Source organism: Sciurus carolinensis, chromosome 9, assembly GCF_902686445.1.
Source record: "Sciurus carolinensis chromosome 9, mSciCar1.2, whole genome shotgun sequence".
In the NCBI taxonomy this organism is placed as follows: Eukaryota; Metazoa; Chordata; class Mammalia; order Rodentia; family Sciuridae; genus Sciurus; species Sciurus carolinensis.
In genome coordinates, this window is record NC_062221.1 from 130,122,904 (window position 1) to 130,147,945 (window position 25,042).

A 25,042-nucleotide genomic window follows, 5' to 3' on the forward strand; every position below is an offset into this window, starting at 1 on the left:
CTCAGACACCAGAGTTCCAGAGACAGAGGAGAACTGGCACTGCCTTCCGTCTCTTGGAGAAGACCGTGGTTGGTCCCGGTGATCCCAGGGCGTGGGTGGGACAGAGCACACTGCAGGTGGGGAGGTGCAGCAGAGGAAGGGGCGCGGCAGACCTTTCCCAGAAGGAGAGCGAGCAGGCTGGAGGCGGCTCTGGGGGTGGGAGTGCAGGGGCCGTGTCATGAGGAGGCTAGAGGATCTGCCATCGGCAGACTCCTGCCTCCTGTTCCCCTGATCACCCGCCCTCGGGCTCCCCAGGCCTGAGCCTGTCCTGGGCATCTCCAGATCCTCACGTCCTCTGGAAAGCCGCTTCCATCTCAGATGCAGGACAGTATTTCTTGTTTGCAAACTCCGTGTTCCCACTGCTTCCTTGATCATGGTGGACAACACCACCATGTCTCAGCCTGCAGCTCAAGATGTGCTGTCCTGCCAGAGAACTCCCTCACCTGCTCTCCACCAGACGCCTGCAGAACAGAGCTCAGCGCTCACACCCGCAGCTTCAGGAGCCTTGGCAATTTTCATGCCCACGTCCCACTACGCTCTAGCTGTGTGAGCTTCTAGAACTTTCTCATCCCTAAAATATGTGTGTGTGTGTGTGATAAACAGCCTATCTCATAGGGTCACTGGGAACATTAAATCAATTAACATAGACTGTTAAGATCAGTACTGTCCACAGTGATCTCTCTGGCTCTTGACCTCAAGGACCTCTTGTCAGGACCACTCCTCGCTGACACTCATTCACTGTGTCCCTTGGCTACCTATTAGACACTGGTCTCACACATGGGTTTTGTCTCTCCAACTCCACTACATTCTAAGGATGCAAGGTAGGGGGTCTTCCTGATGGTTTTTCCCACAGAAGGTAACCCTGCACTTCATCCTTGGTAGGTGTAGTAGTCCATTTTCTGTTGCTATAATAAAATACCTGAGACTGGGTAATTTATAAAAAAGATAGAAATTTGTTTGGTTCATGGTTTTAGAGGTTGGAAAGTCTAAGAGTATGGCAGCAGCTTCTGGCAAGAGTCTTCTTTCCACCTCTAATGCAGACAGTTTCACATGGTGAGACAGCGTGAGCCTGCCAGCTTGGGTCCCTCTTCTTCTTCTTGTAAAAGCACAAATGATATTATGGGGATCCCTTCCTCATGACTTCATCTAATCCTAAAGAACCCCGCCTCCAAACACCATTATCAAATGACTTTGAGGGTGGAGTTTCTAACACATGATCTCTGAGGGACACACTGGAACCACAGCAATCGGTGTTCAGTGAACACCAACTGCGACAGCATTTTGTCACAGTGCTGAAAAACATGTTTTTGTCTTTATTGCTTCATCTCACTTATTCATTCATCAATTATTTATTGGGTGCCTGGAGTGGGCCAGGCAGTAGTAGTTAGATAATGAACAAGAGAGAAGTACTCCTTCACGGAGCTTCCGTTCATGTAGGGAGAGGGCGTCCTAGAATAAACAGATGACGTTTCAAGGAGCCGTAGGGTCCGACAGAAACAAGAGCTTCCATCCCCCTTCTGCATGTTTGATCTGTTCCGTGTGCAGGACCAATGGCATAATTTGTGGATCCCAGTGCAAAGCATAAATTCAGGTCCCTTTTTTCAAAAGTGTATCAGAACTTCAAGATAGTGGACCTTACACCAAGCTTAGGGCTTTCCAGTATGTGACCACAAAGCTGGCACTGCCCAGCTCATTAAAGAGCCTTCAAAGACCAGCTGGTTTTACCTGGTTTTTAAAATTTGTTCTTTTTAGATACACCTGACAGTAGAGTATATTGGGAGGTATCATATATACATGGAATATGGCTTACTCTAATTACGCTCTTATTCTCACCATTGCACATGCTACGTAATTTCACTGGTTGTGTATTTATATATGAGCATAGGAAAGTTATGTCCTATTCATTCTACTGCCTTTCCTATTCCCATCCTCCCTCCCTTCCCTTCCTTCCCCTTCATCTAATTCAAGAAACTTCTACTCTTCCCTCCTCCCCCTTATTGTGTGATCGCTTCCACATATCAGAGAGAACATTTGGCCTTTGGTTTTTTGGGATTGACTTATTTCACTTAGCATGATAGGCAAAATGTGGTATATATATTCTCAATGAAATATTACTCAGCCGTAAAGAAGAATGAAATTGTGGCATTTGCCATCTTGGGTTCTTTAATGAGAAAAAAAAAAAAAAAAGGATAAGCAGGGAAACTACCTTCATTGAGTTGAAATCAGTTTATTTACTTACAGAGACACCGTAAGCCGGTGGCAGCTGAGTGTGGAATGAACCCTAAAGTTCACTTTCCCTTGCAGACTGTGTGTCCTACTCCGCCTTACAAGTACTATCCAGGAGGTGCTATGGGAAGCAGAGATGCAAAATCACTGTCAACAATTACCATTTTGGAAGCCCCTGTCTGCCAGGAGTGAAAAAATACCTCACAGTTACCTACGCATGCGGTAAGAATAAACCCTGACGGAGCCGCTCCAAGACCCTGCCACGTGGGGAGGTGGCAATGTGTCAACAAAAGGAGTTGGCATGGAAACCACGAGCCAAAGGACCCCGCTGTTGAGACAGTGTGGCCATCCCAGACGTTCCAGAACCTTCTCCAGTCTTTCTTCTTCTTATGGCATTCACATCAGATAAGCAGTAGAATTTCCTCTGGTCAAGGTTTAAGGTTGTCTGGCGATCTGATTGGCGGGAGGTGGAATTTAGGAAAAGCATCAACAAGGAGGGATAAAGCTGAAGTCGCAAGTACAGTGACTTCAATCTGGGTTCTTGCGCTGTTGAAACTTCACTGGGGTGTCACGCAAGTTCACTGGAGAATTGTCTGGCTCCTACTTACCCCTCCAGCGCTGCTTCTGAGCCCTGAATGACTAATGCTCTGTGCTGGCAGTAACTATTTTATCTTCATCCCCTCAGCACTGAGTCAACAGATCAAATGCTTACCCCAAATCAATTAAAAGGGTTGTATGACAGCATTACTTTGTTTTTCTAGCATCTTTAAATAATAGAATGAGATGCTTGCTTTGTTTAGATTCTAATTCCATAAAGCTACTTAAAAGCCAGCTATTTGTTATTTTTCTGAGGGTACTGTAGATCTCTCCTTTTTGATACTAATAGGTTGATTTTTTTTTTAAACGAGCACAAAAGCAAAGGAAAGCAAAGGTTCTATAACTGAAGAGCTTGATACCCTTTTCCCCAACAAATACCTGCCACCTTGTGTGGTTGTGACTCTCGTTGCGGTTTTATTGAGATATGATGTGCAAGTCATACAGTTCACCCGCGAACACCTGCAAATCAATGGTTCTTAGAATGTTCTTGGAATTATGTTTACGGACATTCTGATCACCCCAAAAGAAGTGCCATACCCTTTAGCAGTCAGCACCTCCCCCAATCTACCCATTGTACCCCATCCTAAACCCCAGGCTGCCACCGATCTGCTTTCTGTCTTTGTGGATTTGTCCCTTCTGCACATTCCATGTACCTGGAGTCATATGATACATAGCCCTGTGTCTGACTTCTTGTATATATTTTCAAAGTGTATGCAGGCTGTAGCATGTGGCAGTCCTTTATTCCTTTTTATGGCTGATGAAATCCCCTTGCATCTCCAGACTCCCTGGTGTGCATGCCACAGTAGGTACAATGACAGGACTAGAGAAGTATGCTCCGCAGTTAACAGCACCCACACCTGCCTTAGAGGAAGGCTGCTTTTGCTGGCTCAGTCTTAATTCCTGCACGGCGTCTGGGTGACCTGGAGTCCTTCAGGGCCGAGGTCCCTAGATGCCAGCATACCTCACCGGGAGGGTGGCCTCCTCAGCGGGCTCCGCGTGAGGGGCAGGACGTGAGCCTGTCAGTAAGGCGCATTTCCTAGCCCGCTTTCAAGCACAGTAGCAGCACGTTCTGCCTGCCTATCCTGCCAGGGTGGTGGCTCTCCTCAGCTCGTCCCAAAGTGATGAGCCTCGGGGGCCCCGGGGCTGGTCACATGTCCCAGTTCGAGTGTCCCCGGTGTCTTTCTCCACTCCGCACACCCTTGTGGGCCTTCTCTGTAGCGCAGAACTGTGCCAGGTGCCAAGGGCTCAGTGGTCAGCAAAGCCCGCGGTCCTTGTCCTCACGAGATCGGCCGTGGGGGAGAGGTAGGATGGAGGGACTCACCAGGCAATCCGTCAGGTGTGAGGGTCTGTGTGTCAGACGGCTCGCTGGCCTTCATCAGGCGTGAACCCTGCTCTGTGGCTGAGCCCAGGGCTGCTGTGCTTGGGTCCCAGAGGGACAGGAGAGCGCTGTTTCAGTCTCGCCTTTATTCATACCACGGGTGACACATCAGGCACGGCGGTGGGGGCTGGAGAGGAAATGGCGAGCAGTACGGCCCTGCCTCAGGGGCTGTGGAAAGGACGGGGCGTCCTGTGTTATGGTGCCATGCAGGGTGCTCAGGGAGACTCCAGGGATCAGGAGGGCTCCCCAGAGGAAGTGCGGGGGTCTGCAGAGTGAAAGGGGGAGAAGGGCAGGGCAGGGCAGGCAGAAGGCTCGGCCCAGACAAAGCCCGGGAGGTGGGCTCCTGCCTCCACGCGGGGAGGGGAAGCTAGGGTTTGCTTTGTGCTTCAGGCTATGGGGAACCTCTGAAAGGGTTCCTCAGGGGACCCAGTGAATTTGCATTTTAGATTATTCCTCCCCATTTTATAGAGCATCATTTCATGGCGGCTGGGCACTTCCACGCTGCATTTGGCCTGGTGGCTGACATCAGCATCGCTGCCGTTCTAATTATAGGCGGCACATCTGGCTGATGTCAGGGCACCCAGCTCAGAGCGGGCGGTCATTCTCTGGACTTGGAGACACGTCATTCAAATTCTCATCTTTAAAGTGCTGCAAAATGAGGTCCTCACTCTATTTTTAGCATGAGCTCAACTTTATAAAGATGCTGGATTTTTGCCTGTCCTCCTGACGGGAGGGCAGACCTGCAGGGCTCAGCCAGCCGCCCCCACACTCCTCTTCCCAGGCACACAGCCCCTTGGTCCTCGAGGGTCACCAAGGGACACACCGCTGGCATCCCCACCTAGACGATTTCCTGGGGCCCCACAGCTCCTCCTGGAGGACTGGGGAGAGAACTGTGGCCAGGGTTTAAGGGATCGTATGCCCTGCGGGCACCACCTAGTCTACAGTTACAGTGAAACCATTTTTGTCTTTGATGTTAAGAATTGTTTGTGATCCTAAGTTCAACTTCCGGAGATTCTTTCTTAAAGTCTGCACTGATTTGACACAGGTTTGACACAGAGGATTTATTTAGGCAATCAGTCAACCTATCAATCAATCAAGGTGAGGGCTTTGCCCAAATTTAGCAAACCATTCACCTTTATTAGAATTATCATCTCTGGCTTCAAGTACACAGATTCAAGAGGGACTTCCTGAGAGGGAATCACTTTTCCATCTTTATAATCCTTGAAGATAATCTTTGATCCAATTCCCAAAGGCTGAATGTGCCAGGGACGGACCAGCACGGTGGAAAGAGCAAGGGTATTGTGTGAACCACACCAGGAGAGAGGCTTTGCCCCTTCTTGGGGAATGGTACACCTTTGAGCTCCCATTTCCTGTCCTCAGGAAAGGGAATGATACACAACTTCACCAGCCTACGAGAGGACTGTGCCAGATGCGTCATTTAACATCTCCAGAGCAGAGCCTAGCCCTAGTAGGAGCCCACAAAGAGCACTTTCCTAGTGTTTTCATGGACCTGTCTACAGAGGAGAGGAGTGGGTTTGAGAGATGATAATAAATCACACCCAAGTCCCTGTTCCTGTCCTGAACCAGTCTGAAGAATCTGACAGGTGTGTTGACACATGTTATTTCAAATGTCCTAAAATATTCATCTGATATCAGAGCCATTTTTACATACCACATGGGCAAGTTTCCTGCCATGACCTGGGTCAGACACAGGCAATGTAATCCCTTGAGAGTCTGGTTATTCTGCAGAGATCTTTCTAGAATGCCCTTCCTCTCTGAGCTCCTCTTTAAAATTCTGAATCTTTCACGTCTATAAAGTGTAAAGTCTCCGGCATTTGCAGCCAGCCAAGGCCTGCTGGGGCCATATTTTGAGAATGAGCCAAGAGGGAGATGAAAGGAAGAAGTGCCACTCTTGGCAGGGGGAGATGACATGTCCTGGACTTACTGCTACCAGGGAATCAGGGGCATCATTCTTGGGACCCAGAAAGGAATGAGAGGTCGTTAAATCAGAAGGCTCTTTGTGGCAGCCCAGCTCAGCTCTCTGGGCACTACCATGGTCCTGGGATGGGTGGTGTGCCCTGTATCTTCCCTGGGCCCCCCAGGAAACCGACCCTCGCTGGTAGGCACGACGGTGCGGGGGCCTCCTGCACCTGCAAAGCTCCCGGTTTACGAATGTTCTCCGGTAGTTGATCCTGGGACATCCCCAAAAGAATTTAGTTAAGCTCTCCGAGAACGGAAATGAAGTTTCCTTGCTGCCGAAGATGTCTTACCATTCTCTTTAAAGAGCAGCGCAATTGAACTTGCAGTTTGTGTTGGCCTCGCTTCTATTTCCTGTTAGCACTTTTCCCAGATATCAGCTGGGCTAAAGGACAAGAAAAAGAAGCAATTTTCTGCTACGAGACTATCTGGTTTCCTCCGCCCTCTCCGGGCCTGCGACCAGCAGCGCACTTGGCCTTCAGAGTTCTCGCTGTGCTGTCTCAGCCTCTGCTGTCATCTGCCGGCTGCTGTGCCAGGGATCCTGACATCCGATGGCTTATTCTTAGGGTCAGTTCAGCAGAATCTTCAGCCACCTCCAGAGGTGTCTATGGTGCTGCCTTCCTCTCGTCTTTCTGTTATCTTCTTGTCATAGTGAATCACTTTGGCATAGAGTCCTGGGATTCTCTTCATGTTCATGGTGGACGCGGGGAATCTCTAATCTAATTTCTGCCTCTGGATTTACCTTTTCTGGATATTTCATACACATGCAAGCACGCAATATGTGATCTTTTGTGAAAGGCTTCTTCTTCCACTGAGCCTGCTTTTGAGGTTCAAAACATGTATCAATACTTAATTCTTTTTATTATTAGATTGTATTCCATGGGATGAATATTCCATAGTCTGGTTTATTTATGTTCTGCTTTTTTACTAATGCAAAAATGAACCTAAAATTTCACCTTTCTGGGATATTTGGTGAGCACTCAGGCATATTCAGGGTGTGTGTGTGTGTGCAGGTGTGTGTGTGTGAATGACTGTGTGTGTCCATGTGTGTATCTGACAAGCAGTGATTCCTAAACTGATCTGAATAGGGGTTTTTAAATCTTATCTACCTTAAACACATATCAAGTGTATAAATTTTAAAAATATACTAAGTATTTAAAATATTTCTTTTTGTTTTTTAGTTCCCAAGCACATACTTACAGCGATTGATCCGGCCATTGTGAATCTAAAGCCTTCTTTGAAGCAGAAGGATGCTGAACATGGTAATTTTTATGGCTTACTACCAGCATTGATCTTGAAGAAAAGGTAGACGGTCCCATGACCACGGCCAGGCACACGTTGCCCACAGTGCATGGGCACCTCAGGGGTGTTTTGAGCTACTCGCTCTGGTATTGCCAGTGCTGGCAGCTAATGGCTGCAAATGGCAGCCAGCATTTTGTTTTGTTTTGATTTTTAAAAAATATTAAGTAGAATGAGCTTCCCTTCCATTCTCCTTTTGCTTCCTAAAAGAAAGATCACTTTGAACAAGAGATCTGCTCAGAAATACACGGGGCTCCTGGATTTCACGATGAGCTTGCAGCAAAGATGATGCCGTCAGGAACTCGGGCGGCCAGGGCTGTGTGGGACCTCAGCCTCCACACACCACCACCTCCCTTCGGTTTTCACTGGACTTCTGTCAAGAGGGGGGATGGAAATATTGGTTTTCTTGTCTAATCTAGGTGGAATTCAGACCCATGGGTTTCCTGAGAGAAACTGCAGAGAACAGGAAAGCACCTCAGATGTTGGGCTTTGGGCAATGAGTGTTTCGTCATGTGTTATTTTATTATATTTATTAGGTCTTTCTCCCTAATTATAAAAGTAAAGTACCCATGTCCCTCTGCGCCTGCAGGGAGCTGGTTCCAGAACCCCCCACAGATAACCAGATCCAGCAGGTGCTCAAAGGTCCTTCTACAAACCTGAGTAGTGTTTGCATGTTACCTATCACATCCTCCTGTGTACTTTAAAAGCTCTCTAGGTTACTTATAATACCCAGCAAAATGTCAGTGCTATGTAAATAGTTGCTACATTGTATTTTGAGGGAACAGTGACAACAAAAAAAATCTGTATGTGTTCAGTACAGATGAAATTGTTTTTCAGAATATTTTTGATCTGTGGTTGGTTGAATCCACAGACGTAGAACCCTCAGATACAGAGGGATAACTGTATCATTTGCTTCTATATAAACTTCTTGATATGAAAAAACACAGGAAGACACCAAGAAACAGAAATCACCCCTGGTCCAGAGCTTAAAGATAATCCCTGGTCATGTTCTTCTAGTTCACCACCCTGCTTTCTGCCGAGCGTGGCATCTCAGCCCCACTGATCCATGAACACCTGGTCCCCCTTCAGTGGGAACGCCTGCCATCATTCTCCCAGGGATCTGCCCTGCCTGACCTTCTCAGGGGTCCCCCGAGGCCCCAGACTGCCCTATAACCAGCTTGCTAAACTCATCCAGGCAATGTCACCAGCATCTCAACAGGTCACCCCCCTGTTCTCCCGTCACCTCCACCAAAGCAGACCTACACCACCTCCCTCCATAACGCAAGGTTGTCTTCTCTCTGGTCCACGGCGCAGACAGCAGGTCCATGGTTAAAAGGAGATGTTACCTATTAAGCCTCCCAGAGGCATAATGAACGCCATTGCCTTTGGGGAGGAAAGAGGAATTTGTTCTTTTCCACAGGGGAGTGATGAGCCACACCTGGAGTTGGCTCATCTTTTAAATTCTCTATTCCCTTTTGTCACACGGTATTTTCAAGGACCACTTACCGAGCATGCTTCCTGGCTTCATTGTCTGTAATAGAGTGAGAGGCTCATTAGTCTGATTTCTGTGACTTCTAATGATTCTTGTTGTCCTGGACAAGGAACAGCAGGGGTACTATGAACAGCTCTGATTAACTTCTTTTGTATTTTTTTATATATATATAACAGGTATAAAGTCCGACCCAAGTGAATCAAAAGTTCTGCGGAAAGATGGAGTTATTGTTAGCAACTCTCTGGCAGCCTTTGCTTACATTAGAGGTAGGTCAACAAATCGAGGCCTCCCGGAATGCTGACGGGTTTACCAACGCCTTGTTAACAAATGCACCTTTCAATTAAAACACCCAGGAAACTGAAGAAAAATGACTCTTGGTGTGATAAAGCAACAGCACACAACTGCAACCAGGCAACCCGCAAGAGAACCACAAATAGAATTGCTCTACTTAGGGGCTGGGTTCCACAGGTGTTTCCCCCTTGAAAAGTAGGAATGCGTTTCCCGCGTCTAAAGTTTGGGAAGGGCATAGGATTATTGAATTCCGCCCCAGCTGGAAGGAAAAATGGACTGAACCACTTCGTGAACAAAACAGGCCATGAGGACAGAGCCACTTTCAGAGTTGAGTGTTATTTCCCGTGGTTGCCAGGGTTTCCTTTGTTAATCTTCCCCGCGAGGAGCAATCAGACTCAGCCCTCCTGATTTAACCGGTCCAGGAGGATTGCGCCCAGCCCAGTCATGTTGCCAATCCTCCTTGGGGAGGTACCCACAATCTTTGCCACCCTCTCTGCTTACCTTAAGAGAGGTGGTATTTTGAAATGTTGACTCCAAGTTTCAACAGTGCCTGCCTGCCTGATCAGGGAGGCTGTATTAGTCAGCTTTCCATCACTGTAACTGAATACCTGACACAGACTACTTATCAAGTAAAGGAAGGTTTACTGTGGCTCAGGGTTCTGGAGGTTTAAGTCACCCAGGTAGCCCCTGGTGAGGGTGGCACTCCGTGATGGAAGCACCTCTCATACTGAGCAGTGACATCGTGAATCAGAGCAGAGAGAGAGGAAGAGACCAGGGTTCCACAATGCTCCCCACGTGCACGCCCCCAGTGACCTAAGGACCTTCCACTAGGTCCATAAGCACCTTCAAAAAGCACCACCAGCTGGGTGCAGTGGCACACGCCTGAAATCCCAGTGGCTCGGGAGGCTGAGGCAGGAGGATTGCAAGTTCAAAGCCAGCCTCAGTGATTTAGTGAGGCACTAAGCAACCCAGCAAGACTTTGTCTCTAAATAAAATACAAAAAAGGGGTGGGAATGTGGCTCAGTGGTTAAGCACCCCTGGGTTCACTCCCCAGTACCAAAACAAACAGCCAAACTTTTACATATGAACTTTAGGGGACACTTATCCAAACCAGAGGCCAAAGCCTGAGACCCTCAGTAAAATACACGTTACTATGATGTGTGATGGTGTTCCTATCCCAGGCCGACAGAGCTGGGATGGGGTCTGGGTTCCTCTTCCTCGGAGGGACACGGGGCTTAAGGAAGTATCTAGATACAGGAGACAGAGGGAGAGCTTGGTCCTGCCGCTCTTGTTCCATGGTCTCTCCAGCACGCTTTCCTACCGCGGGCTTGTCGTGTGGCCTGTGGTTGTTGGTTTCTTGCTTTTTCATAACCACCCTGCCATTTCCATGTCTTGCCCTTCTGAGAAATGTCAAGGTTAAGAAACATGAACATTGTTATGGTAAGAAAGATCCCCCGGAGAGCCCCGTGGAGGAAAGGCATCAGGAAGTCCCTTCAGACAGAACGATGGTGGAAGAGGAGGAGGAGAAGGAGGACTCCCCGGCCGAGCTGCAGCCCTGCTGTGAGCTCTGCTGTGCGGGCCTCTCGTCTCCCTTAATGACCACCTGCTTCGGCTCTGGCTGCCATGACTGAAGGCCACAGACCACGTGCTTAAACCACCGGCATTTATTTTTTCCCAGTTCTGGAGGATGGACATTCTTGGTCAAGGTGGCAGCAGATTTGGTTTCTGGTGAGGGTTCTCTTCCTGGCTTATAGCCAGCAGCCTTCTTGCTACCTCTTAACGTGGCAGAGAGAGAGAGAGGGAGAGAGAGGGATCTTCCTCCTATAAAGCCACCAGTCTTGTCAGACTAGTGCCCACCCTTAGGTCTCCTTTTAGCCTTAATTACCTCCTACAAGCCCCATCTCCAAGTACCTATCACATTGAAGGGGGGCTTCATAAGTGAACTTGGGAGGACAAAATTCAGTCCACAGCAACCACGCTGAGAGATGAGGCTCTGATCCCCTCCTCTGCACTCAGAGAAGCCGAGGGTCAGAGGAGCTGGGCCATTTGCCTGAGGGCACCGTGGATGTAGCAGGCCCAGGATTGGCAATGGACTAACAAGACTCTCCAAGCTCACAAAGCTACGGCTCCACCTTCTCTGAACAGGAAGTAGGCCCTTAGCCTCTGGAGGCACAGGAACTTCCTGACGTTGAGATATTGAAGTTATCCACTTTTTCTCCATGGCTGTGCATCATTTAACATGCTTGCCACTCCCAGAAACCATAGAGTCTTTTCCTTAGGGCTGGTGCCCCCATGAGACCTTAGCTCCTTAAGGACAGATGCTTGTCATCTGACTTCCTGTCATGTCCTAGTGTCTAGGACCGTGCTGGTGGAGACGAGGGGCACAGTTAGCAGGTGACTGGATGGCCAGCCCTGAGCAGAACACTGTGAGCCGTCCTGTGACTGGCTACCCCCAGAACTTACTGTTTGTCGATAATTTCTTAAAATGTGAGGACTCAGTGGGCTGGAATCTAGTTTCATTGGGGATGTTGAGTACATTAATGTCAGTGAGCCTGCCAGGTCTGGATTTCTGTCCAGGAGAAGATGACGCTAAATGCTTGGTGCTGGACGCTAGCTAGATGGAGTAGTCATCATGGGACTCTCAGACTCAAGTCCCAGAGGCTTGCAGAGGGACAAATGCCTCTGGGTCTGCCTGTGCCCCTCCCCGGTGGCCATCTGCATGTGGCAGTATGAGGTACTTGGTCAGTGGTTCAAGGCCAGGACCCAGGAGAGGCGTCCGATGAAGCCGTTCCACGTGACCAGGCAGTGACAACAGCCGGCATCAAACGTTCCAAGTGCCATCCTTGTCACTCCTGGAAAGAGTCACCAGCCAACCTTCAGGTGCACCCTCAGCACCCGAGGTCACAGGGGTGTGGTCTGAGGACTGGACAGAGGTCCCTAAGGACAGCCCAATGGCAGGAATGGCTGGGAACCAAGAGCATGACCTGGGCTGGTTCTGGCCCAAATCTGCCACATAGTTGGTCAATTGAAGCCAAAAGGACAGTTCCTACCTACTCGAAGGTCAGGTCACAGGTAGCCTGGCACATTGGTGCAACCAAGTGCTCATGGGAACAAGAAAAAACCAACCAGGGGCTTGTCCTGTGTGGGGAACACAATGGTCAGGAAAAGGGACGTGAGAATATTCAGGGGTCACTGACAGTCTGACTAACAGCTTCTCCCAGGGCCACTTGAGTGATCGGTGAGGTGGCTTTCCCAACACAGAAGGTTTTGAAATTAGAGGAGTGTGTGTGTGTGTCTATGTCTCTGTGTGTGTGTGTGTGTGTGTGTGTGTGTGTGTGTGTGTATGTCTCTGTGTGTGTGTGTGTGTGTCTATGTCTCTGTGTGTGTGTGTGTGTGTGTGTGTGTGTCTGTGATAGAGAGAGAGAGAGAGAGAGAGAGAGAGAGGGAGAGAGAGAGATTTTCTTAGGAAGGCAGTTTGCTAGCTGGCTCCATACGAGCCATTGTCCTTGCTGACTGTGCCTGAGGGGACTTTTCTATGTAAGTCCCATCTCCCCTCAGAACATGGCGCCTCCCATTCCCCATCAGTAACCCACCTCCTTAGTGTTGTCCTCGCACCCGGCTCTGGTCTGCCTCCGCCATGCCTGCCGGCGTGCTTTCTGGGGTCTAGTATTTCCGTCACCGTCCCCAGCCCCTGGGACTGTGATGGAGTGTGTGCCTTCCGCCCTCTGCAGACCCTGCTGTGGACGTGCAGAGTGCCGGGGTAACAGGGGCCACAGGTAAAGAAGCAGAGCAGAGGGGACAGGCTCACGGTCTCCCCTGACTGGGGAGGCATCATTATCTCCCGTGAAAGGAACCGTAGGGCTCAGACAAACGGGTGGGGAACAGAAGTTTAATCACACATTCCAAAGTCACAGTTACTGGCCCCCTGCCAGGGAGAACAAGTGGAGCTCAGCTGCCATGTCACCTAGGTATGGGCTCTGACGTGTTCCCACGGTCTCCAATCTTTGGTTCCACGACAGAAAGTTCCACTGACACATCCCTAAGTGCTGTCACCGAGGCTCCAGGACTCGGCCTGCTCTCAGAGGGACTTGGCCCTGGCTGCTGCCTGGCTCCTCTGGTGGCAGTAGGTCCCCAGGAGATGGTACCCTCTCCATGGCTCCTGTGCGTCTTGTCTGGACAGGAATAAATTTGAGCTGCTGCTTGTGTTGGTCCCAGACCAGGACCTAAGAGTCAAAAGGGACCTTAAAGGCTGCCAGCTACCATTCTGAGGCTCCCAAGAGCGTACTACAGATGATAAAATGAGTCATTCACCCTAGCCTGTGATGAAGAAGACTAAATTTAGGACAATACCTATGAAACACAGTGTGAAGATTCTCTTCAACCACAAGAAGAAGAATATCTTTATTTTCCAGAACAGGTGGTGGACAAGGGTTCCCAGCCGCCTCATGTGGTCCAGCTGATTCTAGAAAACAGAGGAGGTGCGTATTGTGCAAAGCCTGGGGCTACGTAAAGAACCGTGGCCTGAGTCCGGGGTCCCAGCTAGAGGTGACAAGTGACTCAGCTACAGCAGGAGGGATTCGGCCAGCTCATCTTTAAGATTCCATGTGACTACCAGCCAGGACTGTGCCTTGAAAGCAGCCCATCCAGACGACTGGGCAGCCCCCTTCCCGGGGGTTTGCCAAGGGTGACCCATCCTCTCCATCCTTGGCCGCTGGATCCAGCAGACTTGATGTGGACTTTCCCAGGAGAGTGACCGCATGGCAGGAGTTGCACCTAAGTCAAGAAACACTAGGTTTTATGGGGAGAAGCTCTCTTGGCAGTAGGCCCAGACCTCACCACCCAGGAGAAAAGGAAGAAGAGGAACTGACTTTATGGAGCCCCATCCTCGGGGCATCAAGCTTAGTGCTTCAATCCATGATCCCCGCCCCTTGGCTATGGCAGGAGGCCCATGAAGGGCTAGATGAGGGGGAAGAAGGAATGTTCTGGGCTGAAGAAGAGCACATGCAAAAATGCCAAGGTGGGAAACCATACGACATGTGTAAGTCATGGAAAGGTCAGTGCAGGGGGAGCAGAGAGCCAGGGGAAGACTCTTAGGCTTGAACTTGAAGAGGGGCAGGGACGGGTCGTAGCAAGCTTCAGGACTTGACTTTCGCTTATGAGAGGAGAGAGACAATGTGTAAGTTTCAAGTTGGACGGGAATATGATCAGATGTGTGCTTTTGAAAAGATTGCAGTGGCCACACCAGGAAGTTGGATGGAAGGATTGAGGAAGGAAATCAGGGACCAGCTGTCCACAGAGAACAGAGCAGTATTAATCATCCCTATTTTTTAGATAAATTCACTAGGTAAAAAGACACTTTAATGAAAGTGAAAATACAAGCCCCTCGCAGAGAGATAGTCACTGTATAAATGCTGTCGAAGGATTCTTGCCAAGGATAGAACACACACCTATTCTCCACATAAAAGAGGAAAATACAACCAATAGAAAAAAAAATAGGCAAGAGACATGAACTAGCATTTTAAGAAGAGGGAGTCCACAAGCTTGGGAAGACATGAACCTGTGATTTGTGATCAGGAAAATACAAATCAAGACCATAATAAGATACAATTCTATTAGAATGTGATTGGAGAAAATTAAAAAGTCTGTCCATGGCCAGGTTCTTGAGAAAATGAGCACAGGTGTCTGTTATGGTTTAAATGTGGTGTCCCCCAAAAGCTCACGTGTGAGACAATGCAAGAAGGTTTGGAGGAGGAATGATTGGGTTATAGCCTTCACCTGATCAGTGGATTAATGCCTGATGGAGTGGTAAGTGGAGGCAGGGGGGGTGTGGTTGGAGGAGGTGGGCACTGGGGGCGTGAGTGTCGGGTATATATTTCTATCTGGAGAGTGGAGTCTCTCTCTCTGCTTCCTGCCCATGATGTGAGCTGCTTCCCTCACCACACTCTCCTGCCATGATGTTCAGCCTCACCGTGAGACCTGAGGAATGGAGCCGGCCTTCTATGGACTGAGACCTCAAACTTTTCCTCCTCTACAATTGTCCTTTGTCCTGGTCAAATCTTTTAGTCACAGCAGCAAAGAAGCTAAAGCAGCGTCACACATTGCCAACCACTGTGGAAACCACTTGGGCAGCATCTCCTAAAATGGAATCCACACACCCTAAATCTCATTCCATCACCTCCCTGGACAATACCCAACAGAGATTTCCAGGAACATCTGCAAGAATGTCCCCAGCTGTGTGCCCCCAGTAACAGGGACCTGGCAACAATCCAGACATCCATCAGCAGGAGGGTGCGTGAATGGACCACGGACCAGCCCGGATGACAGAAGATGATCAGCAGTGTGGTGTTATGGAAAAGAGACCAAATCCCAGCCTCTACCCGTAACATTCTGTCCTTATGGTAAAGTTTCTAGGAGCACAAAATATATGAAAAGGAAGAAGGGGAGCGGCGGACATGAAATTCAGGTGGGAGCCATCCAGAGGGGCAAGGAGAGGGTGAGGAGTGGACAGAGGTTGGACAGGCTGCTGTTGGGGACATCACTCCCACGCTGGGAAAGGACTCATTGCACAGGTGTAATAAAAGCAATAGAATAAATAAGTCAAAAGGAGGCATATTGACACGAGCAGAATATGTTGTGTCCTAAGGATCACAACTCCCTTAATCCCACTGATCTAAATTCTTAGAAAGAAAGAAAAGGCATAGCAAATCCATTTCGCCACGGGCCAGACCCTGGACCCGGCCAGCTCTGTCCAACTGAGGACCTGGTCCTCAGCCACTGCTTGGAAAGAAGCGGAGAGGACTGTGGGTGATGGCTGCTCCTCGGAAGCTTGACCAGGATAGAATTCTGTGTGAAACTCGCCCCGTCCTGCCCACGGGGGCAGGTCTCGCCCTGTGCAGTGAATGCCCCTTCTCCCCAGGGCTCTGCCACCAGATGTGGGCCCTTGACCTCGCACCTCCAGAACCACAGGCAGCAGCCGCACGGCGGGGGCTCAGGGCTTATGGAGCACACTGTGGCAGCCCGACTGTCACTATTAAGAACCACAGAATGGGAGGAACTGAGGAGGACAGTAGCTCAAAGGTCCAGAGTGGGAGAGGCTGGAGCAGGAGGGGCGAGCACAGGGTGTGAGGAAGGAGAGAGTCTTGGTTCATCCTCTCTTGCCAATAACACAATACCACAAGCCGGGTGAGTTATAAAGAAAGGAGGTTTGTTTTGGCTCATGGTTCAGGAGGTACAAGGTCAAGGGCCCGCGTCTGGTAATGGTTTTCTTGCTGGTAGAGTTCTGAGGCAGCACAGGGCATCACAGAGACTGGGAGTGCATATGTGTGTGTGTGTGTGTGTGTGTGTGTGTGTTGGTCTCTCCCTCTTCTTACAAAGCCACCAGGATCCAATCTGGTGGACTCTGACCATCTGACTATCTAATCCCATCCTTTCTCAAAGGCCCCACCTCTGAACACCAGAGTCAGATAAATGTCTCACGGTGGGATTATATTTCAACACATGAGACTTGGGGCCCACGTAGCCTGTAGCAGGCGGTGAGAGCGAAGCTGGGGAAGATGAGGCTTTGACCCGCACGGCAGGAGGAGAAGCGGTTTGTCAGCTGAGTGGGAGGCTCAGGTCTTGGCATCTTCTCTCTTCCTGTGCAATGACTTCATCCCGAGTGCCAGCATCTCCTAAGTTCCATTTAGATGGGCTGAGAAAATGCAGGGGGACCAAAGAACCCCCCACAGTGAGCTCCCTGTTTAAGTTCTGGGCTCCATTCCTAGAGCTCTGTCCGAAGAGGCCACTGGCTTTGGACAGCAGCTTCCCTTCTGGGTCCCAGCTTGAGCATCTGCCTCAGGGGACGGCCAACTGTGGTCCGTGCCCCAAACCTACTGCCAAAGTTGTATTGGGACAGTAGTGCCTTCTTTATATATTGTGGCTGCATTTTCGCTGCAACAGCAGAGGTTGGCGTGTGCAGTGGAGATCATGTGGCCCGTGAAGCCTGACATCTTTACCATCTGACCAGTCACTGGGAACGTCTGCCAACTCCAGATCCACACTATGAAGGAGTTTAACGAATCATTATTTCCCAGAATGGAAATGCCCACACCCCAAGGGGTACACACCACAGAGAGAGTTGAGAGTAAAATAAAAGTGAATTCGTCCTTCCCACACTGGTCTTATGCAAGGACTGAGCATCCGTAAGAGTTTAGAACAAGACACACAGAACAAAGTAGCCTTATTTTTATTTTTATGATTACATGGAAAGTCCACTTGGATGCAGGAAAATTTACTAGAACTTCTATTATTTTTTTAACTTAAAAAGAAAGAAATTAAGCTTTGCTAACATCTATAAGATAGTACTTAAGTTCCTATCTGAATGAACTTATGAAGTCATTTGTACTTCATACAAAAATTAATTCTTCATAATCTACCATTAATAATAGCTAACATTTTATTGAACATTTACTACTTGGTCGTGAATATTCGTGGAGCTTCTCAGAAATGAACTCATTTCATCATAGGAACTCTATAAGAAGAATGTACTATTCATCCCATTGAATAGATAAGGAAACCGAGGCACAGAGAGGTTACCTAACTTGCTCAAAGTCACACATCTATTGAGTGGTGATCCGTGTTTAAATTCAGGGGGATCTGGTTCTGGAAAGTTCCTGAGTCTCTCTTCCATGTGTCCTCTCATGCGCATACATGCATTACCTGTAGGCAAAGCATTTTATTTTAACTCACTGAGGGATAGGATCCTGAGGTGGTCCCAAAGGTGCAGTCCAGGTCTGGTGTTCTTCGCTGCCTGCCTGGGCAGACATGGGTTTTGTGGGATTTGGGCTGGTGACAGCTCCTGACGCCTCACTTGTCTCTTCCTCCGCAGCTCACCCTGAGAGAGCCGCCCTTCTGTTTGTGTCCAGCGTCTGCATCGGCCTGACCCTCACCTTGTGTGCCCTGGTCATCAGAGTGTCCTGCACCAAAGACTTTCAGGAACTGCAGCTGGGGAGGGAGCACCTGGTGCCAGGAAGCGACAAAGCTGGGGCGGACAGCGAGGAGGAAGCAGAGGAGGAGGACTCCTCGGACTCGGAGTTTCCAGGGGAACTGGCAGGCTTCTGCAGGACTTCGTATCCAGCCTACAGCTCCATCGAGGCTGCAGAGCTGGCAGAGCGGATTGAGCGCAGGGAGCAAATCATTCAGGAAATATGGATGAACAGCGGTTTGGACACCTCGCTCCCGAGAAACCTGGGCCCTTTCTACTGAAGACCATCTGCCTCTCGAGGAGACCACACTTCCTGAAGAGGGAAGGCTCCAAGATGCCCCTCCAGTTCTGTTTCGTTTATACCTTCTGTGAAGGAGAAGTTTCCATGTCATCTGAGACTGGTGAAGCCAGAAAGCCATCAAAGGGACATTTCAAACTGTTTACAGCACCCCCAAAATAAACTCGGAGGGGAGAGGTCCGTGTGTTCTGTACTTACTTGAGTTCTCGTCTACACTTTAACAGGTCTGTCTGCCATCAGAGTTCACACACGCCGAGCACTGACAATGACAGGTACCACCCTGCCTGTTTCTCATGTAATAAGTGTAGGTACAATAATGTCACGAGATAGTAACATTACCCCCATTTTACCTATGAATAGGCAGAAGATCCATAGATAGCAATTTAAAAACCTATACTGATACTCAGGACAGCAAACAAGAGCTCATGAGAGCTCTTCATTCCTAACCTTTGTTTACAGCAGGAATTGGTAAATTTTTCTTTAAGGACAAGACAACAGAGCTTATGGGCATTGTGGTCCTTGTCTCTGCCACGGCTACTCAGCTTAGCTATTGTGGCTCAAAAGAAGCTGTAGAGAGCACCCAGTGAATGAATGTGGCTTTTTCTAACATATCAAAATCTGGGTTTTATTTCTCACATGACACATATTCTTCTACTTTTAAAAATCTGGCCGGGCACAGTGGCACACACCTGTAATCCCAGTGACTCAGGAGGCTGAGGCAGGAGGATCATGAGTTCAAAGCCAGCCTCAGCAAAAGCAAGGTGCTAAGCAACTCAATGAGACTCTGTCTCTAAATAAAATACAAAATAGGGCTGGGGATGTGGCTCAGTGGTCGTGTGTCCCTGAGTTCAACCCCCAGTACCACCCCCGCCAAAAATTGACCATTTAAGAATGTAAAAACCATTCCTAGCTCAAGGGATGCACAAGAACAGACAGCAGGCTGGATTTGGATCACAGTCTGTTTTTGTAAATATCGTCCAGAAAGCCTAAATTATCCTTGTTCTGTATCAAAAGAGTTTGCGGACTCCTGGCTTAGAGTTTAAAACTGCAGAGCTTCTCGGGATGAAAGCCAACAACCAGAGCACCCAACAGTCCATGGGTAAGGAGCAAGTGGAGTCAGCTTTCAAAGCATTGATGAAGGAGCTAGAAAGAAGAGTTTAGGAAAGTGCGGGAAGGACTGGTGGCAGCCACCTTCAGAGGCCCCCCTGCCAGCTGGAGACTTAGCGCTGTGGTGCAGTGTGGGAAGATGTTTTCTTATCCCCTTGGGACCTACTCCCAGCAAGCCTCCCTCACACCAACTCTGCAAAACCACATAGAAGAATGCAATGGTTTGCATATAAGGGGTCCCCCAAAAGTTCCTGTGTTAATGCAGGAATGCTCAGAGGGGAAATGATCATGAGAACTGCAACATAATCCATGGGTTAATCCATTTGATGGGTTAATAATTTGAATGGACTAACTGGGTGGGAACTCTAGGCAAGAGGGGTGTGGCTAGAGGAAGTAGCTCACTGGGAGCATGCCTGGTGCCTTGGGTGCCCTCTCCCTCTCTCTCCTTGTCCCTCTCTCCGCACCCCCTCCTCCTCTCCTTCCTCCTCCCCCTCCCTGCTCCCTGGCTACCATGGGATGTGCTAGCTGCCTTCCTCCTCTGCGCCCTTCCGCCATGATGTTCTGTCTCATCTTGGGTCCAGAGCCATATTCTCTGACCATGGACTAAAACCTCTGAAACCACGAGCCTAGATAAACCTTTCCTCCTCCTCTAAATTGTTCTCATTGGGTATTTTGGTCACAACAATGAAAAGCTGACTGGCCCATTAAGTGTTGGAGTCCGCCACACCTGGCTAGGAAGTGCTGGAGCTGACTCAGTCCTGAGTGACGAGGCAACGTGGACCTGTTCCCTAGGTAACAGTCGCAGGTACAGACTTTCCTTTTGGTGCCACAGGTCATCAGGTGAAGGTATGGAGTGAGGAGGCCCAGACACCCAAATGGGGAGAGAGGTCTTCAATACTTTTTTTTCACAGAAGGTGAAAGTCACAGAACATAAATTAACCTCAGAGTGAAGAGTTCAGTATAATTTTGTCAACTCATGGTGTTAGTCCACCACCACCTCTATCTAGTTCTTAAATATTTTCCTTGCCTCAAAAGAAAACCCCAACCCTGGAAAACCTAAACAAAACTTCAGAATGGCTTAGAACTCCCTACAGGTTCATCTTATTCTTAAATTTATGGACAAGATAAAAAGTAAAAATAAGATGCACTTTAGAATAATGCACTTGATTAGAGATTTTGATTTTTGTAAGCAGCTCTTTTCTATCATTTTCCAGTTGAACATCAGATTTCTGTGTTTTCTATTTGCAATAGCAGAGCCACAGGCGGAATTTTGCAGACACAGTAAAAATTAAAGTGAGTTGCTCTTGCAGACTTAGCTTATACAAATAATTATTCATAAACCTTTTTGATTCTATGGTGTAGAAAGTTTCTTTTTCTTTCGATGGCACATGAAATAGTTCCCTTCGTTGAGACCATCATGATCAAAATTAAAACTTGAAAAATGATGGCTGCATATACTCAAGGGAAAAACTTGAATACTTAAAATACTAAACAGCAGAAATAATAATATTCTCATCTCAAGTTTTCAAAAATGCTGTGTGAGAGTGAATCCTGCATGCTTGGTTTTGATGAAAAGATGTTGATTTGGGGAAATTTTGACAATTCTTTCATATTTTCTGATACAGAAAGTTAAAAATTATATGCCATCTTCTGAAGAACTTCATGGCAATGCTGAGCATCTTTTGTGTAAGTAAAAAATCATTTGCTAATCTTAAAAAAATATGCCCACCAACACCCATCTCCACTTCCCCTCTCCCTTGAGCTTCTGGCAGCCCCCAATCTACTTCCTCTCCGTATTAAATGGGATCACACACTATGTAGTCTTCTATGACTTTCTTATTTCATTTTGTATTGTGTCTTCAAGGTTTGTCTGTGTTATTGCATGCATCAGGAAACCTTTTTATAGCTCAGTAATATTCCATTGTATGGATATACCACAACTCATTCATGCAGTCATCAGTCATCAGTAGGTGGACATTGGGGTTGTTTCTTTGGTCGTTGTGTACGAGTGCTATGTACACTCATGTGGTATTTTACCAGCAGTAAAACTGTGCCCAGCAAAGCAATTGCAGATGGAATTGAGAGAAATCCTGTAGTTCCCCCTCTGCAGAGGAAATGGGGCAGACAGGGTGAGTCTGGCCAGCATCCCCTCTCCCACCCGCTTCTCCTGCCAGTGTCAATGATGACTTCTCTCACAATGACCCTCTGCAAGTGGAGAGCAGGGCTTGGTGAAGAGGGCTGTCCTGGGGACAGGCAGGGGGTAAGTTTGGTGAGGACTTCCAGGTCCCCGAGGTCTCCATCCACAGTGCAGGGGACGGGGATAAGGGGAGAGTGTGGGAATGACACCAGAGAGAAATCTCTTCTGGATCGTTACAGAGAAGGAAGAGAATCCTATTGCCCGCCATCTTTATAATGATGACACTCTGATCAAAGAGAACCCTTGTCCTTCCAATTCCCTGAACCTAGCAGGGAGCATTTCAATATTGTTCCAGTTCCCAGAGTGGCACCTCCTGTCGCAGCTGTTTCTGGTTCCCAAACATTCCCTAGCCCTGTGAACAGGAATGCTGTCCATTTGATGACCAAAGAGAACCTGCCTGCGAAATGCGTTTACCTGCTGGACCAAGAGCTGCGCCCACACTGTCCTTGGCCACAGCTCCGTTTCAAGTCTGTGGTGCTTTCCCCTTATCTCAGTCTCCCGGGCACCTGGCACCCCTTCTCACACACACACACACGCCCCTCCCAGGGCTCCTGAAGACGCAGCTGGACATCAGGTCTGCCAAGGCCAAGGTCAGTTTTTAGCCTGTGCAAATAAAGCGAGTTATTTCTTTGCATTTTCTGAGCCCCAGAGAAGAATGCCACATTCTTCTCATGGAAGGAGGCCGAAGGGTCCTGCTGAGATTGTGTTTGGATGGGCACAAAGCCCGGGAGGAAAATGACCAAACCCGACTTGGATGAGAGGTTGCCACTGGACCGTGGAGGTTGGGGGAAGCTCCTGGGTGGAAGTCTCCCCGGGGAGCTCAGGGCGCACACGGGCTGCTGTTCTCTGTGGCTGTGTGCATCTCTGGGCAGCAGAGTCCCCGCTGTTTCCAAGAGTGGGGGCCCGGAAGTGCCGTGGGAAGGAGCCAGTCCTTGCTGGGAGGCGTGCTCACGTCACCACCTCGGTTACTGCCAGTGCTGACTCAAGACCTGAGCCGCCTGCTGTGAAGTTCGGCCCTCTGGATTCGCCAGAGCTTTCCAGAGGGGCTTCCGGTGCTATGTGGCTGCCGAAGTATTTGCTGCTGGACAAGCAGGGACAAGCAGTGCACACCGGGGGTTCAGGCAGGTTTGGGGAGCTCGGGAGACAGTCCCACCGTTGACCCACGCGAATGGTGCGGTGCATGATTCTGGCGTCCTCCCAGACCCCCTTTCTCAGGCAGGATGACCACACCCGGCTGCTCTGGGGGTGCTGTGAATGGTCCTCGCCTGTCCTCTTCTGCAGAGAAACACACCCCCTTCTTACAGGCGTACCTCCAGAGACCACTCCTCCATAAATCCCTGCCACGAAAAGCTGTGTCTGAGGATGCTGACTTAACCTGTCCCGTGGGTGGGGTCTGCGACCTGGGGCTACCTGCCAGTCCCTGTTGGTCCACATTGTCAGTGCAGTGTCAACAAAGGAGCATGAGACTTTTCCTCTCACAAGAGGCGTCAGGAAGTTGGCTATCCACAAGCCTGACACCTGGTGACTCGTGGGAAAGGGGCACTCTCTTCCAATCTCCCCCATCCTTCTCCAACCTGGAAAGCACATCCTGCTCCAGATTCCCCCGACCCCAAAGCCTGATGGGATGTACGGGCCAAGCTGGGGAGCCAAGTGTGTGTCTTAGCTCATCTTCTCTTGTTGTAACAAAATACCTGAGACTGGGTCATTTACAAAGAATAGAAGTTTATTTTGACTCATGGTGCTGGCATCTGCTCTGTTTCTGGTGAGGGCCGGTGCTGCTCCACGCATGGTGGAGAAGAGGGGGAAAGCAGAGGTCACCTGGCAAGACAGCTGAGGAAGCCAGGCTCCCTTTATCACGACCTGCTCTCACAGAGATTAATCCACTATGGAAGGAACTACATTAATCCCTTCTCAGGGGTAATGACCTAATTACTTCTTAAAGGTCCCACCGCCTCTCGACGCTGTTATATCAGAGACCATGAATTTTGAGGACAAGTCATATTCAAACCACAGCACCAAGTCTCTTATCCATTTTCCCTGAGGTTCCATGCTGCTCCCAACAGCCCCCACTGCCTTACAGAGTGCTGCCCTGATCTGCACCCTAGGTCCCTGGAAAACTGGCATCCACCAGACTGGACATGACTCTGCCCCAGCCCGGACTCTGGGCTTCTTCACCCTCTGAGTTGCTCATGTCTCCTGGTTTCTGCTCTGACTTGGTCCTACTTGGGTCTTGGGGTAACCCACCTGTGCCTCAGTTTCCTCCTCTGTAAAATGGCAAAGCAGTAGTATCTTCTGGTGGTGTCGAGAGTGACACTGCTTTGCACATAAGAGCAGCAGGCACCGAAGCTGAGAAGCTTCTGAGAAGCAGCACCCGGCTCAGAGTGTGGTGCGGGCTGCAGCATCAGAACACACCGAGGGCATTCCACAGAACTCAGAGGCACCGCCGGGCACTTGACGAGAGAACAAGGCGGCTTCTGAGGCCTTGGCGTGGAGAAGAGTGTGTGGGGGAGAAGTCACACTGTCTGCAGGGCTCAGAAGAAAAGCGTCACGGCCTGAACTTCCTTGGATTCCGTGACCCTGTCCATTGTGAAGTCTCCACACATGAACTTCAGAGGCCGCGCCTGGCTTTGGCAGGGTAGTCATAACCCGGAACTGTGGTCATTTGTTCTCAGAAGCCCATTGTAAGCCTGACCACCAATGCAGCTGGCCAAACTCCATTCCAAGACCGGACGGTGGCCTCAGAGATTATATCCTAATACTATTCCACGACATGCTCGGTCCACAGGAAGCCACCCTGGTTCCAGCTAGAAGGAGGCCAGAAAAGGCCTGCTAGACATCAACCACGTCAGAGTAAACTCAGGAAGCCGGGGCCACCATGTCCTTTTTAGGAATTTCAAATCAAGGGGTACCTCCTCTGGGTGAGCCGCAGTGCTAGGCTCCCTGGAGACCAAATGAGCTGGGTGTCTGTAATTGGCAGTGTTGACACTAGGCTCTACCGTCCAGCAGGGACACTAGCCACATGTGGTTATTTAAGTTTAAATTTAAAGCCATGAATAGGACCAGGATGTGACTCCACGGTACACAGCTCCCCAGGCATGCCTGAGGCCAGGATTGAATCCCCAGCACCACAAAAAATAAAGTTAATAAAATCTGAAAGTCAGCTCCTCGTTTCACCAGTT

The 25,042-nt window shown here is 49.2% G+C and overlaps 1 protein-coding gene across 3 annotated transcripts in view; it reads left to right on the forward strand.

The window, feature by feature from the left end:
- The window catches only part of Eva1c (eva-1 homolog C), a 78,638-nt gene extending 59,424 nt beyond the window's left edge, over positions 1 to 19,214 (forward strand). Inside the window, exons 5-8 of one of the 3 annotated variants that reach the window (XM_047563895.1) lie at positions 2,344 to 2,487; positions 7,399 to 7,479; positions 9,185 to 9,274; positions 18,166 to 19,214. In XM_047563895.1, the coding sequence (XP_047419851.1) occupies positions 2,344 to 2,487; positions 7,399 to 7,479; positions 9,185 to 9,274; positions 18,166 to 18,542 (692 nt within the window). In that variant the 3' untranslated portion in view covers positions 18,543 to 19,214. The remainder of the gene's footprint in view (positions 1 to 2,343; positions 2,488 to 7,398; positions 7,480 to 9,184; positions 9,275 to 18,165) is intronic. The other 2 variants (XM_047563894.1, XM_047563896.1) reach the window with 2 other exon arrangements.
- The last annotated feature ends 5,828 nt before the right edge of the window (positions 19,215 to 25,042 follow it).